General features: G+C 46.5%; 1 protein-coding gene across 1 annotated transcript in view; it reads left to right on the top strand.

The window, feature by feature from the left end:
• LOC109866399 (transcription regulator protein BACH2) overlaps nucleotides 1-16,296 on the top strand; it is a 92,572-nt gene extending 76,276 nt beyond the window's left edge. The window contains exons 3-5 of the mRNA XM_020455067.2: nucleotides 694-2,262; nucleotides 9,317-9,523; nucleotides 10,900-16,296. Of these exons, the coding sequence (XP_020310656.1) occupies nucleotides 694-2,262; nucleotides 9,317-9,523; nucleotides 10,900-11,382 (2,259 nt within the window). The 3' untranslated portion in view covers nucleotides 11,383-16,296. The remainder of the gene's footprint in view (nucleotides 1-693; nucleotides 2,263-9,316; nucleotides 9,524-10,899) is intronic.
• The last annotated feature ends 663 nt before the right edge of the window (nucleotides 16,297-16,959 follow it).

Genomic DNA, 16,959 nt, shown 5'->3' with positions numbered 1-16,959 from the left:
GAATGGCATTTAAACAGCTAGCTAGCCTGGCTCCATCCTCCTGTCTCTCTGTCTTCAACAACAACCGGAGTAGAGGGCGGCCAAGCTTCTGCAGTCTCAGGAGTTTACCTAATTATCCAGCATTAAGTCTAAATGGAAGGATTCCCTCTCTCATCCTAGTTTACTCCATATGGCTTCAGTAAAGATTAGCCACTGTCTTTTGCATAATCGTTAGGTCTTAGAGGCACTTCACCTCAGAGGGGCTGCAGGGGACTGAACCGGAAAGTGAGGCAGCAGCAGGAGCTGCAATCCATATGGTCCTACACTGTACGTCGACACCACACAAGACTAGAGGTGGGCAGAAACTGCCGGGGGAGAGCGATAGGCTACCGCCGGGCGGCAGGGCAGACAGACTGTGGTGGGCCAGTGGAATGTCAGTATGCCACAAGGGTTATTGTAGTGAAAATGGGGAGTTGGACACAACATAAAATGGGAGTTGGACACAGCCAGCCAGCTAGCCCAGCACCACTGGTTTTTATGTTAATTTGCTAGGCTGTATAGAAAGTTCTGTGCTGACCCGATAAAAGATTAACTGGTATTTTAAAGTGTTTGTTTATGGTCATTAGAGCTGTCGGGTTGTCTCACCACACTCCAAGGGCTCAGAACAATGGCAGTGCTGATGGTAATGCTGGCAATTTCCCTGTTTTTTCGCAGGTCACTGCCAGGGGATTCGCCCCATTGTTGCAGTTTGCCTACACTGCTAAGCTGTTACTCAGCAGAGAAAACATCCAGGAGGTCATCCGCTGTGCCGAATTCCTGCGCATGCACAACCTGGAGGACTCGTGCTTTCGCTTCCTGGAGGCCCAGCTCCGCAGCGAGGAGGACGGCCTGCTGCTGTGCCGCAAGGTGGCGCCGGCCGAGGGGAACCACGAGCCTGAGGACGAGAGCATGCAGTCTGAGACGACAACAAAGGTTGCCTCCCCCCGGGCCCGGCGGCGCGCTGAATGCTTGGCCTCCTTGCGGCAAGCACCAGACGCGGACCCGCTAGCCATGGCAGTGCCCAGCGACTTCGCAGACGGACGGCTGGACTTCGACAGGCACGGAGCGTCGGACCTCCCTCGCTGCCCCAAATACAGGAAGTACCAGTGGGCCTGCAACAAGCACAATAACGACACCTCCTCACACACCAGTACCTCAGGTTTTCCAAGCACATTATTATTTAAGGAGACCAGCGGTGGCATCAGCGACGGGGCGGTCCGGGACCAGAGTAGGCCTCCGGTGGCTCAAATCAAAGTGGAGCCTCGGGCAGAGGAAGAGGCCATCTCGCTGTGCTTGTCAGGGGACGAGCAGGATGGCCATGACAAGGACGACGTGACAGCCATGGAATTGGACAGTGTCCCAGTGATATCCGCCTCTTCCGTCAAGAGGAGCAAGTCCCCCACCTGCCTCCGCGCCTTCTTCAAGAAAGGAACGGACCTGCCAGGTCTGCCCAACGTGTCAGAACAGCTATTCGCCAACAGACTCGCCAGCGTCTGCCCCGAAGACAAAGAAACCACTCAGGGAGATTTCAGGCCTTTCACTGCAGTGGAGCTGGGCCTGTCTGTTACATCCCCAAAGGTAGTGGACGGCTTCCCTCCGATGCTGTCGTCGCTGAAGTCCGCCTCCTGCGACGGCGTTTGCAAACAGGAAGTGGAGCTGGACCGCCGCAGTGTCATCTTTTCCTCCTCAGGGGCCTGCGACCGTCTGGGCACCCCGGCGCATTCCTACCCCGGTGGGAACTCTTTGGAGATGGAGCTCTCAGAGCACACGCCAAAGAGTCTGTGGGCTGGTGCCAGCCAGTCCCTCCCCACCTCACAGACCTACTCTCCCAGCAGCGCCCCCACCCTCGCTTCCACCACCACAGAGCCCCCGCCGCTCCTCTGCCACCCGCGGCCCAACACCAGCTGCCCAGTACCAATCAAGGTGTGCACGCGCTCGCCGCCCTCCGAGACCCGCACGCGGACCTCCAGCTCCTGCTCCTCCTACTCCTACGCGGAGGATGGGAGCGGCGGCTCACCCTGCAGCCTGCCCCAGTTTGAGTTCTCCTCCTCGCCGTGCTCCAACGTGGCGCTCCGCCTCGCCACCGACCAGCAGGACCAGGGCGTGATAGGGGGAGATGCCCTCTTCAACCAGGTGCGCCCCAAGATCAAGTGCGAGCAGTCGTACGGCACCAACTCCAGCGATGAGTCGGGATCCTTCTCCGAGGGTGACAGCGAGTCGTGCCGAGTCGAGCAGGGGCCAGAGGTGAGTGAATTTAACACTATCACACTGCCTTCTCTCATGTTGTACACAATGCCTCACACACCCAGTCCCACCTTGGAGACGAATCATCATCTCACAGTGACCTTGCTCTCTGGGTCTGCATTCACATTCATTAGATCATCATGTAATTGAAGCAGGAGTATTATTCTTTCAATAACAGATTTACAGCAACGCCACCGTGAACAGAACAGGGGCACAGATGCGCCTTGATAATGTTAATCGGCTTTATGCACTGTTTGAGATCTGTGTAATGAGTCTGAATAGGAGCGAGGGTCCAAACCGAACGCGCTCGCTCGAACAGTCTGAGCCCACACACACGCGCACACACACACACACACACACACCCACACACACTCCCGAGGATGCGGTGGTCGTGTCGAGGGCTGTGATTGGTTGATCCTATGGACAGGGAAGCGCTGGTGTGTGTAGAAGGGCTAATAGACTGCGATGTAGACGACCGGAGCTGGGGAGGAGTCCGGGTTCTCTCTAAGGTCTGAAGGGGTTCTCCTGTGACTTTATCTCTGTCTGTATTGTGCACGTGGAGGGGGTGGGGGGGGGGGGGGGGCTGCTCCGCGTTGTGTCATGATGAGACTGCATCCTGCAGCGCCTGGCATGCTGCTGACAAGGATGGATGGCCAATCCCTTAATCATCCCCTAATCCATCTGGCCAGACAACCGATGTCCTCCAGGCTGACTGCAGAACAGCCCTGGTGTTGTTGTTGATGTTGTTGTTGTTGTTTACTGTGAGATCACTAAGGATAAATAGAATACAGCCTAGTCAAGTGGACAATTATAATCAGGATGAAAGCGGTTTTGTTCCATCAAAAGGAAATGTAAAATGATCCTTTTTTTTCTTCATACAGAATGCCTCTGATGCCTCTTTAATTTCATCTTGGAACTATTGCATCCGTAGCATTTGCTTTTGTTGTAGGCAGACGTGTTTTCTCTTTGCCTGGAAGATAAAGGCTCGCCGCTTCTCAGCCTGAGACCTTGAAGTGCGCAGGGAGCCGAGAGAGGGAGAAACTGGTGCGTTGCCATGGCGATCGGATTCACGGAGCCTCGTCCCAGTTTCGCCGGTGTTGGAGCCACATGACAGGGACTGTGGAAAGAATCCAGTCAGTCACTTCTTCTGTGCACAAACAGAGAGATTAACAGCCCTAGCAGTAATGTGTAATTATTACCTCAGTGGCACCCACACCCAGTGATTTATGGGCCGTTTGAAGGACTGTTGAGTGCTCTACTATAGACAATTGTAATTTACAGCGTTAGAGCTGTCGAGGAAGAGAAAAGCAGCCCCAAAATGACTCTTCAGACATTTCCAGTTCCCTTTGTTATCTTGTATGAGTCAAAGAGTGTATGGAACACACACTACACTCTATTGTAGGCAGTCGATTAGCAGAGCACAATATCCACTGTCAGATCCAATGACTGTATATATGAATGGACAAAGTCACCGATCACGTGACACCATTCATTCCTATGTGAAGACTCAATAGCGCATTGAAGCCAAATTAAGTCAGTTAAGATGGCGTCTCATGGAGACATAACATGCGCAGTTTGAGCTACTCCAGGAAGTGACGTTGCAGGCTAGCTCAGTGCTGCCCCCTCTCTTTGAGTAACTCAAGTTAAAGGCCTGCAGGCTGCCATTAGCAACTAAATTATCCTTGTAATTTCTTCTTTGTGCAATTAAAAAATGATTGGTTCAAGGACAAACATCTGGTGTATTAGAACCAATTATTGGTACCGTGATTGTCTTCATTTGTATTTTTTTTTTTTTACACAATGATTGACCATGAAGAGTTCCATTCTTCCATTCACTATAATGAGGGGGATCCTGTTTTCTGCTAACAATGCCTGCAGTGCCCGGTCGGCCTTGAACTTCAGTGGCTTCAATGAGAGGGGGCAGTCGCTCTCCCCTGATCAGACCTCTATTGACCCGCACGGAGTTATATCTGCCTGCTGCTGATAAGATGGATTATGAATGAGGTTGGCAGACTCTGCCTGGTCTCAGATGCTGCTGTGTGTGAGAGAACCTCTCGCAGTGGTGCTGTTTGGTTTATTACATGCTGTTATGGATGGAGGCGTTGGAGAGCATTTACATAAGGAGCCTCAGTGTGGGGCCAAATCCCGCCGTGCTTTCTCCTCCAGCTTTATCTGGCAACAAAACTGCTACCTCATGCTTCCTGGGGCCCTCTTTTCCTTATTCCCCCCAGTGAGTCGGCTGTACAAACAAACACAGCTAGCGTCCAGGGAGGCTACTGCCATGCCTCTCCCTCTGTTTATTTGCAGAGCAAATGACAGGCAGACCGGGCCCCACTCAGGGAGAGCTAGTCAGGCAAGCGCCCAACGCTGCTGCTGTTGGAAATAGCTGCAGCCCCGGCGCTGGGAACAATGAATTCTGACAGGGAAGGAAGTTGTTAAACTGGAGGCTAGTCTGGCAGATGGAGGCAATAGTCATTCAAGGTAGTCTGAGGTCTCCTGGCTGCTCCCAGTACTGAGGTTAGAGGGTGTTGCATACGAGCCCACATCTGGTAGCCACATTAGCAACACCCTCCCACATAGCAGACACTACACCACACTGGGGTAACTTTTTAATTGACACATTTTTACACCTTAACTGTATTTCTACTGCTTCCCAGCTGGACGACATCATACATAGTGAATCAGTCAATAGGGTCAGGAGAGGCCCCTCTTAAACATGGACCATGGCCCGGATTCATAAAGAGTCTCAGAGGAGTGAGTGCTGATCTTTGATCAGTTTTGCCTTTTCAGTTCATAATGAATACGATTATGTGGACAGGGAGGAGCTGATCCGAGATCAGCACGCGATGTGAATACGGAACCCAGTACACCACCACCAGCCAATGTTTTTGCACTATCCACCCACAGAGGAGGAAGCAGAGATGGAATTCACAGTGATAAAGGAGATGGAATTCACAGTGATAAAGGAGATTTAAAGAGCTGAGACCTTTTTCTCTCTTTCTCTCCCCCTCTCACTCTCTCTCTCTCTCTCTCTCTCTCTCTCTCTCTCTCTCTCTCTCTCTCTCTCTCTCTCCCTGTGTAGGCGTTAAGCTCAGTCTAACTGTCTGGTCACAGTATGCTGCACATATTGATCTGAGAGTGAGGTGGGAGTGATAGGGAAGTAGAGTTGATATATTAGCAGCACAATGTTTCCGATCTCGCCCACCACCAAACGTTAACCCCTGAATGAACATGTGACACAGGAAGTGCACAAACCTAAATATCACTTCTGTTATTTCTATTATAGTCTACAGTAAAAAAACAAATCTTGCTCCACCCTTGTTATGATGCATCTGTGGTCTCAATCATTTGGGGCATACAGTGTAAACCACATTATACTGATTTGGTGCAGCCTTTTTGATTTTTTTTGCTGTTGTTGTAGGTTTCGTTATTTGTCTTGTGTGTAGACAGAGTCAGGCTGTTGTTGTGCCCATTGGGGAACGGTCGGATGCTGGGGCTGGCAGCTGAGAACAGGCTCCGTGTCAGCTTTAAAGCCAGCTGGGGTGCTGCCACTTCGCCTTCCATCCCCTGGGACCTGGCATCCTAACAGTAACAGTACCCACAGACACACAGCCCATCTCTTCACCACAGAGCCTCTCTAAACTCATCTCCCATAGGGGTTTTCCCGGCAACAGCGTTTGTTTACGGTAGAAAAAGCAATACGATACTAAACGGAGTTCTGTAACAACATGATCTTCTCCCAGATCTTCATAGGATGCATAATGCTCTGTAATCACATTATAAACCAACAAGTGATATATCACTGTGTAACTGGGAGCACGTAGTATATAATCAGCGTAGAAAGACGCTAGTGTTCACGTTCATGTTTTGTTGTACTCACCAGATAAAGGTCTGTTTTTGATGCAGAGGCAGAGCCACAGTCACGATAGCAGCACTATAGAACTAGTGGGAGACGGTTAGACCTGAAAAACAAGTCACAGTGCGTGGCCATTTAAGTCAATGGCTTCTCTTTTCAGCCAAAATTGCTCTGAAAATTGGAAGTAGAGACGTAGGATCTTAATTTGAGTAGATTTTCTACAGCAGGAAAATATTCCTGCGGCAACAGGAAATGTGGATTATTATGTACATTAAAATGAATGGACATTTTTTTGTAGGGGTTGATAAAAAAAATTGTTAGGGGATTCAAGTCTGACATTTTAAAGTGGAAATTACAAACTTTAGAATCCTTTTTAAATCTTGAATATACTACAAATTAGCATTTCCTGCTGTGTAGGAAAATTCTCAGCAACAAAAGAGCGATCAAATTAAGATCCTACATCTGTATTTATTGCCTCAGGGCCTGTGTCAATAGCTAGGAAGGAACACAGTAGTAGGTGGCTTTGCATGCCTCTCTCTTGCACAGTGCGCTGCAGTGTTAAACTCCCTCCCAGGGTTCAACGTGGGTCACCAACCCTACAGATGAGGACTGGTAGTACAGAACCCACTGACCCCGGGCGTTAGCCGTCATCGTCGGGCCGCTCCACCATCTGACTCCTAAGGCTTGGCCCAAGTCTGGACCTGCAGGCAGCCAGATGCCCAGCCTCTCTCTGTGTGTCTGAGGGGAGAGGGAAGTAGGGTAATAGAGGCACTGCACACACAGTGCCGCCCCGGGTAGCAGATAATCCCTGCTTTTCACTCTGGACCTATTTGCAGCATAGTGACCCAGAGAAAGAGTGAGTCTGGGGAGAATAGAGGGGAAAGAGGAGAGGAAGGAAAGACGGAAGGGGGAAAAAGAAAGTTAGTGAGAATCCAGAACACATTGGGTTTGAATTTATGACTGCCGTCAGAGCTGCTGCTGGACTGATTCTCCTGGTGGAGCCACTAAATATATCCTAGGTACCCCTTCAGAACCCCTTCAGAACCCCTTCCGAACCCCTTCAGAACCCCTTCCGAACGCCACTGCCGGGAAGAAAAAAGAGAAGAACATTACAAGGTCGCTCGCTGTGGAGAGGTAGCTGAACATCTCCTCCCTCCCCTAGCCTGTCTCAGGGAGAGAGCCACCCCCCATCAGCGCATCTGTCTGGTCACTCCATAGACCTCTATAACTAGTGGTTATTAGATGGCGCTCAATGGGGCCATCATCACCGGCAGAGTCATCTTCTGTTTGTTTTCAGATCACATAGAGCAGGCAGGATGTGGATGTGTTCCATTGCCCTCCCTCTCTTTCTGCCTTCATTCTCTCTGTAGCTACTGTCATACCCTGGCTGGTAGTGGGAGGGAGCCTGCAGGGCCTAGTGTGGCCTGGAAATCTCCTCCCATTATTTATTCATGTGTCTGCATGCAGCGGCCAGATGAGAAATAGGCTCTACGGCTCGGAGGACTGGGGGCTTCTAATGAGGAAATTCAAGCCTGTCTCTCTGGGATAAATTGACATCTAGATTTGCTTTTCAATGGAGAGTGATTTCGATGTGCTCGTGAATAGGCACCTTGCTTTGTCCCTTGAAGTGCAGCACTTACCCCAGGTGATGCCGTATATCTCGGCTCACTGTGGTGTGTGTGTGTGTGTGTGTGTGTGTAGTAGCTTGAGGGAGTGTAAGCAGGCTCCAGCCCAGTCCATTGTCCTCTAGTCTTCTGTTTTAGTGGGGCTCAGTTTGCAGTCACGAGGGGCTTTTGGATTCTCCATCTGGCCCTGGTTCAGTGGCCAGGTACAGAGAGAACGGGGAGACGTTTCTCCTCCCCCCTCCCTCCTATCCCTCCTCGCCGTTTGACTTTGTTCTTGACGTTCTCCAGAGAGGCAGCCGCGGGGGGGGGGGAGAGAGAGAGCAGAGCGGAAGAGAGCAGCAGCTCATCTCATCTTGGCAAAAGCTCTCTGGCTGTCTTCCTCTGGCTCTTTGTTATTCCTCCTCGCCTCTCTCTCTCTCTGCCATCCTGTTTCTTACCCCCCCCCCCCCCCCCCCCCGGCTCCCTGGTGCTGTGAGGTACCGCTGGGGTATGTCGGTATCAGAAGGGAGCAGAAAGAATCAGGCGATCTATTGATGCTGTGCGGGGAGGGAAAATCACACCCTCCTGGAAATAATGTATTGTGATCATTTGCAATTATCTGTATTTTATTGCCAAAGATTTTTCTCCGGGATTAGTGTTGCACTATGTGACTGAAGGTGTCAGAGAAAGTAAGGCTCTGCGTGGTTCTTTTGTTCTGCAGCCCCCGTGGACTATTGTAGGTTGATAGTATAGATATGGCCTGCAAGATTATATTTGTTTGCCCCCCCCCCCCCTAACGTTTGTAGTGTTTTGGGTCCCCCCCAAAAAAAGGTAAAATCACCAGGAATTCAGCAACAAATGTGTTTAAATTCAGGAAATCTGTTTCCAAGTGTTCCCATGAATAGAAAAAGAGACCTATGTGATCGTCTCTCAATGTTATTCAACATATGAAATGATTGTTATTTTCAAATACAATCTATTTTTGGGGCTTAGTTGGGATCAATTTGCAAAATGATTATAATTATGTTCCGTTCCTCCAACCATCCGCTCCGACAAAAAAAACATCCCACGGCTGAATCTAGTTGCCTACCCCTAGTGTAGATGTTACATATCATGCCCTAACAGATATCACCTGACACCATTATGGATGGGGGTGACAAGTCCCTGCCTGTCCCTCCTCGATCTGTCACGCTGGCACCTCTCCAAGCCAGCAGGGACAGATGGAGAGACACTCATTTCTTGGATCACGTTGTCCCCCTCTGCCCGAGAATAGGTTACACGATGTTCAATATTTCAGGTTGAGAGCGAGAGAGAGAGAGAGAGAGAGAGAGAGAGAGAGAGAGAGAGAGAGAGTGCTGCAGGCTTTACATGTGTATATGTAAGTCACATCCTCTATTCCTGGTCCTGACGGCACTCTGGCACCATCTTGTGGTAAAAAAAAATGTGGCTGACCGTTTTTGACACGCACATAAAGTCGAATCAGCAAGGGTTCATCAAACTGTTACACATTCACGTTCCTTCCATGTTCCATTCAAAAGTGAACACTGTGCCACGTCAGATGTGAAAAAGCCTTTCTTTATTTCTTGATTTGCAGGTAAAGCTTCCTTTCCCTGTCGATCAGATCACAAATCTTCCGCGGAACGACTTCCAAATGATGGTCAAAATGCACAAACTGACCTCAGAGCAGCTGGAGTTCATCCATGACGTCCGGAGGCGGAGTAAGAACCGCATCGCAGCGCAGCGCTGTCGCAAGAGGAAGCTCGACTGTATCATGAACCTGGAGTGTGAGATCAGAAAATTGGTGAGTGTGTCTCCAGCCATGTCTCTCTCACAGATACACTGTGCACACCAGAGGAGGCTGGTGGGAGGAGCTATAGGAGGACGGGCTCATTGGGATGGCTGGGAATGAAATGAACGGAGTCTAACGTGGGGTTTCTATACGTTTGATGTGTTGGATACCGTTCCGTTTATTCCATTCCGGCTATTACAACGAGCCCGTCCTCCTACAGCTCCTTCCACCAGCCTCCGCTGGCGCATACAGTACTACAGCACATAGTGTGTGGACCTACTGGCATGTAAAGTAGTAGAACCATGTAGTGTCTATATAGTACCGATCTCTCCCTGGACTAATGATAACTGTTGGCTCCCGAGTGGCGCAGCGGTCTAAGGCACTGCATCTCAGTGCTAGAGGCATCACTACAGACCCTGGTTAAATCCCGGGCTGTCTCACAACTGGCCGTGATCGGGTGTCCCATAGGGCGGCGCACAATTGGCCCAGCGTCGTCCGGGTTAGGCTAGGATTTGGCCGGGGGTAGGCCGTCATTGTAAAATAAGAACTTGTTCTTAACTGGCTTGCCGAGTTAAATATATCTATTTTTTAAATCACATGTTGACAGCGCAACAAGCATTATCTTGGGATAGAGCGATATTAATTACCTCAACACTGTGTCAGCACTTTCACGCTGGCCGACTGCCCTCTAGCTGCCAAGCTGTCAAAGTACAGCAATGTGTGTAGGGGGAAGAATAGTAAGAGTCGAGCATCCGCAGTAGAGTGCTGGCTGTATGTCTCTCTTCCTACCTCCTCGCCCCCACGTTTCCATGGCATCGCGGCGGGTGGTCTCTCACAGGCAGCCAGTATGCTTTTGTTCCATGATGGGGGGTGGAGCTGCGGGCCCTTTGATGTGTTGTGTGTGTCAGCCACACACACATGTACACACACACACACACACACGAGTGCTTTACACTCCACAGTGGACTGACAGCCTTCCCCTTGATGTCACCCAGCAGCATCCTAGGATATGAGAACAAGTTCATCATCTCAAACCGCTTTCCACCACCTGGTCCCATGTTACCTCGGTGCGCACAGCATCCTGGGAATGCTCGCCCATCACAAACCTCATCCAAAGCATGCATTATTTAATATAAGCTCGGTGAACAAGCAGTAAAGCTAGGTCACGGTGAACTCTTTTATGTTGATACGAAGAGGTGAATTGGCATGTAGTACGTATCTATGTCACGCTGCTGCTATAGGCAGCGTGAAGCATTTGTAGAACGTCGACTGTGCAGCTGCAGTGTCAAAGGGTATCACAGTATGTACTGCATGTATCTTTGCTCCTGGTCAGACCACAGCTCATGACACTATTCCTCATCCCTAATATTTCCTTGTGTGTCCACCAGGTGAACGAGAAGGACAAGCTGCTGACAGAGAGGAACCAGCTGAAGGAGTGTATGGGTGAGCTGTGGGAGAACTTCTCCTGTCTGTCCCAAGAAGTGTGCAGGGACGTGCAGCTGAGCCCCGAGCAGGTCCAGTCCCTGAACCACTACTGCCCGGTCCTAAAGCCTGGCACCAACACCATCGACATTGCCAGCAATGCTGCCTCCAACAGCATTGACCTCACCACCCACTCCGGCTCAGCCACCCCGGAGCCCAGCTTCCTCAAGTCCCCCGGGCCATCAGAGTGCGAGCCTGACTCGGTCATGGGGAATGGGGCTGACGGGGGGGCGAGCAGCAACGAGGCGGAAGGCCAGGGGCCAAGGTTATACATGGAGGCGGAGCTCTCGTTCAATGAACAGTCCAATCAGACAGTGACGGTAGACTTCTGCCAGGAAATGACTGATAAATGTACAACTGATGAACAGCCAAGAAAGGACTGTATTTAGTAAACGGTGGTTTTAAATCTGTGTTTTTATTATTTAATTTTTAGTTTTGATTTTCTTCTGACAAACCCCTTTCTCGGGGTTGTTGAGATGGTCAGCCTTGGCCAGTGTTCTTTGAAAATATATTTTGTTTGTATGTCTTTTTAAAGGTTGACACTACAGTTGTCTTAAGAGCAGCAATACTGTTCTCCAGGTATTCTCCTCTCTGTAACCATGACAGAGTGGGAACTTCTCACACAAAACTCCTCTTACAATGGTGCTACACCGTGACCGGGCAGGCAGCGATCTCCACAGTGTTCTTTATCCATGTATTACAGTCTACTCACAGGGATGGGCAAAGTTCACATCTTCAATTCAAACCTCAATGGACCTAACAGCAGCTCCCTCTGTCTCTCGATCAACCTACAGTTTCTATCTCCCTGTCTCTCCTCTCTCTATTTCTCTCGCTCTCCCTTTCTCTCTCTCTGTCTCTCTCTCTCTCTCTCTCTCTCCCAATCGCTCTTCTACTCTGTCTATTTCCTATCAATCTATTTCTACCTCTTAAAACACTTTCGCTCTCTGTATATTCTCTCTCTCTCTCGCTTATTCTCTCACTCTCTCTCGGTGGCCCTTGTCACAGCAATTCAAACTCAGGAAGAAATCTTCTGAATGTTCGATATGATTCATGAAAATAAGAATACAGCTTCTGTACATGAGAGATTTATGAAGCAGTTAGACTGTAAATGTTCATATGCAAAAAAAAATGTCTTCTGCTTCACTCATTTTGCATTTTCTGTACAGCAAAACAATGTGTACAGACAGTACCTAAACATTCCTCCTTTGCCTTCCGCAGCACTGAAACGAAAGAGAAAAACATAACGATTTGACAGGTGGTTAAATAGCTATTTTCACACCAGGGTTGGGGTCAATTCCATTTCATTTCCAGTCAATTCAGGAAGTACACTGAATTCCAACTCTCTTGAAGGCTTTTCAATGAGGAAAATGTGAAATTGGAATTGCAATTTGGTTTGCTTTCTGAATGAACTGGAAATGAAAAGGAATTAACCCCAATCCTGGTTCCCACACATCAGCAATACCATTGTATTTGGATGTTGTAATGGTAACTTTCAAGTGCTTGCTTGGGCAGAACGTATAATGTATATAGTATGGAGCATGGTGACTGTCACAGTAATATTATACAAGTAGAGGCTTAGACGTTTCTTTTCACTGGGGTTTTTGCTAAGGGGAAATATTTGCTTTGCTGTTTCCTGCCCAAAGGAAAATTCCCCATAAGGGTGGGTGTTCTTAAACTCAGGAAATCAGCTTGACACGCACACACACACACACACACACACACGTACATTCATTTCAGAGCCCCTTGCATGAAAATTGGATGTTGCTGGCACGGACCGTGTACGTATGTTATTCACCAGTGGCTCAAGCCACATCCATTCAAAATTTGACACCACTTTAAATGTGAAAACGAGTTTCAGCTTGTTGTGTTTTTTGAGGAAACTTTATTTCTCCTTATCAGTGTTTGAAGATGCTATATGTACGATGGGGAAAGCTCTCACAGGCACCCTTTGGATTTCTTCGGTGTTGTGTTTCAATGTTGCCAAGGAATGTGTGAGTAGACATCTTCTCAAGCTGAGGGATAGCTATTCTGTCTGCAACAACAACAAAAACAGACACAAAGTATTTCCATTTACCAAGGATACTTTCTCCTAATGAATCTGGGCTCAATTCAGGCTCTTTCCTTCCAGCACCGGATGCTCAGTTATAACTAGTTCTAATAGCACTTCATAGAGGGCTTATGTCTGGTTCAGAATCCTGAAAAGATACCGAAACTCTTGAATTGGCACTTAAATGAAAACATCTTATTGAATGTTAATATTGATATAAATATCTCTATGAAGACATTACATTTTTTTTAAACTACAGTAAACAGGGTTATTAACAAAAAAAGGAAGCTAACATAATATTGAGAGTGTTCACATCTTATATTTGTAATTCTTTAAGAATTGAATAAGCTAATTGAGACTTCAGTTCACGTGAAAGCACTGTGTGTGTCATCGTCAAACTGATTGAGTAACAATCATATGATATAGTAACATTTTTGCCCTGGTTGTACATTTGTTGAAAACATCATATTCTGTGATGTGAATGCATGCCCCTGTATATTTTACTTAGTTAGTTTGTCTAGCTTACGTTTGCTTCTAAACGATAGTCCTCAGCTAAATGATTTACTCTTGTCTTTTGCTGATGAACCGTATTTACATTTAGAATGTAAATATACAGAAATACTTTTCTTATCTGTTCAACAGTCAGAGATGTGCTTGAAAATACAGAATATAAGAAAATAGAGCCATAACCTATGAAGAGGAGTGAATTCAATTGGAATATAAAGCTTTGCTCATAACTTGAACATCATTCAGGACGAAAAGCTATACAGTTTGTCAGGAAAGAGCGATAATACAACTGTATATATTGAGGAGTCTGCAAATTCCCCTTGGCGTTACTCTGCTGCCCCCTGTTGGACACAGTTATGTAGTTCTCCAACCAGTCCTGACTGAGAACAAACCGTGTGGTATTAGAGTGCTCTGTGTTTTGCGGTGTGGTTGCTAGTCTGATTATTTGACCATACACATAGGTTTCCCTAAGGTTGTAGCTAGACTCATATACAGTCTCACACAGAGAACCACAAGCATACGCAGAAATATGAATACATACACACACACAACATGCATGTCGTAACGGCATCCTTGCTCGAAGACTTCTGTCTAGACAAGTTGTGATTGCCTGTTGAAATTGTTGTTTGCGAGGTTCTTTTTCCACTTTGCTCTGATTCATAAGCCGTCACTGAAGTGGAACGGTATCCATCCCCATTATCAGATACAAAACAGAAAACTAAAGATGGGTGGATTCAAGTGGACATTTGTGCAAACCATATGCAATTCCGACTTTTTCGTACACGATTTTTTGAAGTAAAAAGTGAAAAGCATGACGTTCCACCAGAAAAGCACACTCATTAGGCTACACTTTGACAAATGTCATATTTTGGGGAAATGTATTGAAATGCATCAGGTTTATATTGTCCTCCATCAAAGCTATACCAATAGATATCATTCTATCTGTTTGTAGATGTCCTTATAATGCTATTATGATTACTGTTGATGTTCTATGGATAGCAATGAGTGCATAGCATATTTCTGGTGTGTAGGCTACTGTGCATAACATTTCGAATTCCTCATAGTTGTTTTTTACTTTACCAAGAGAGCCCCCTGGATTCATGTAAAGGCTGGTTGGGTGGATGCAGATACATGAAGAGTTTTTAAAGCAGCACCATCCCTCCAGTCATTTGACAGTCCAGTCCATACCTCTTAGCCCTCTAGCCTTGAGAGAGCTGCTCCATGCCTGATATGCCATGTGTGGTGTTACTATGGTGGCCAGTGGTTGAAAGTAGAGCACCTCCACCTCAACGGTCAACCCCCCCCCCCCAAGCATTCCAGGTGAAATAAGCTTGTTGTGTCATCATCTCAATCGTCTGGTTTAACTTTAACCAGGATCAGTCGTTTCTCTTGTATATCGTCTCAGGGTGCCAAGTGTTTTATTTCTCAATTTCTCAATTTGGAGCAGACGTTTGTAACTTTTAGCTGGTTTTTATGTTTGCTTTGATGTTTATGGCTTTGCTTTGGGTGTGTGAAAGTACAGCTTTAAACTCTGGTTTTATATTCCCGAAGCTTATTTCTACCAATGCAAATACTGTGTAATGAGCTTGGCCCGATACAGATCAACCCCATCAAGAGGCTGCAGAGAGTACACAATACATTGGAGTACAAATATGAATTATGTTTTGGTAATACATTTCATTATTAGTTGGATTTCTCTCGTTCTTTACCTCTGCAGTTTTTTACAAGCCAAACACACAACAACAACAAAAAAATCCATGTAATTTGATTTGTTAACTGGCTTTGGTTATTAGTTGGTGGATATTTTCTTGTTTAGTTGAACTTTTGTTTGTTTTAGTTTTTCTGTGCTGCTTCTCTGGAAAAAAAAAACACTGTCTCTCCAACTCCAAAGGTTGTTGTTTTGAAAAGACGAACAAAACTTGCCTTTTTCACAAATTGCTCAACTTTATAATACAGTATACTGGTATCCTGATTACATGCACAGGCTGAGACCATTTTAGGAGTAAAAGAAACGTGAAATATGTTTACAAAAAAGTTGTGTTTATTCAATTTGCCATGTATATAGAAATTGGTAGGTTAAAATTGGACTGATGGTTAGTGTTTTTACATTTGTAAACAGAAAACGGTGTTTCCTCAACTTGTCTTTTCATTCAACTGGGGATGTTTCAGAGTTACATGGATACAAGTGCACCTCCCATTTTTGCCTTAGAACTTGCAGAGGTCATAGTTCACATTCAAGTGAAGTGAGTGTATGCAGGGGCCTACGCCCCCCATTTCTGAGTAACCACCAATGCAGACGTTCTCACACTTATCTACCTGTGAAATCCTTCATACCTCTCATAATTGGTCAATGACTGTATCAGCAAACTGCATCAGGTGGGTTTTTTTTACATGCTTTTTACACAGATCATATGGATTATTGTATTAGTAGATTTTGGTGCATCATTTTTTAAAAATGTAATAACTCTTAAGCTTGTAGTCACAAAGTTGTTTTTCTCTCCCGTTTTTCTAGAAGACTGTTTTGTGTTAATATTGTCAATTTGAAATAACTGTTAATTGCTTATTCTCTACTTACCTTGTTCATTTTTAAATGCTACACAACCCTAATGAATTCAAATGACTTAACAACCATTGTAAATACAGTGTTGCGTAAACCCCCTTTTCATTCATTTCAATCGCTAGTGTTATATAAATGACATTTTTGTCTAGACACCATTTCTGTTTATGAAATAAAGAATCATATCATGTACGTTATTTTGTCCTTTTTTTTATATCTGCAAATGCAAATAAATATTGTTTACTTCGTCGTATTCTTTCCCTAAATCATAATCTGTACTTTTAAGGTGTAATTCGAAATTAACCAAAGGTATATGGACTATCTGATTAAAATCATATCAGATTTGAAATAAGGTGTAAAGTAGTCACATAAGAAGAGGACCCAAGTGTTTCTTGTCCCTTTGCACTGTGGGAAAGATGGTTTGGGAGGCAAAGAAAAGTCCAAGAGCCACAGTTGGAGAGTTACAGAACGCCACCTCCAAGCCAAAAGGCTATTTGGAAGGGTTTCTATTTTTTTTCAAATGCCTGTATTGTGAGCAACCAACAATTGTAAACACCTGGTGTTTGCTAAATGGCATTGGCACTTGGGTTGGAACCGGGTGCTATGGTCAGATGAGATTAAAATAAAGCTCTTTGGCCCCGCCCACCAGTGATCGATTTGGCCTCGAAAGAAGGATGCAGGAAATACCCCATACCTACTGTAAAATATGGTGGTGAATATTTGATGTTATGGGGCTGTTTTGCTTCCACTGGTACTGGGGCCCTTGTTAAGGTCCACGGCATCACGAGCTCTACCAAGTACCAGGACATTTTAGACAAAAACCTGGTTGCCTCTGCCAGGATGCTGAAACTTGGT

This window comes from Oncorhynchus kisutch, linkage group LG21 (genome assembly GCF_002021735.2).
Source record: "Oncorhynchus kisutch isolate 150728-3 linkage group LG21, Okis_V2, whole genome shotgun sequence".
Taxonomy (NCBI): domain Eukaryota; kingdom Metazoa; phylum Chordata; class Actinopteri; order Salmoniformes; family Salmonidae; genus Oncorhynchus; species Oncorhynchus kisutch.
This window is presented reverse-complemented; position numbering and strand designations above follow the sequence as displayed.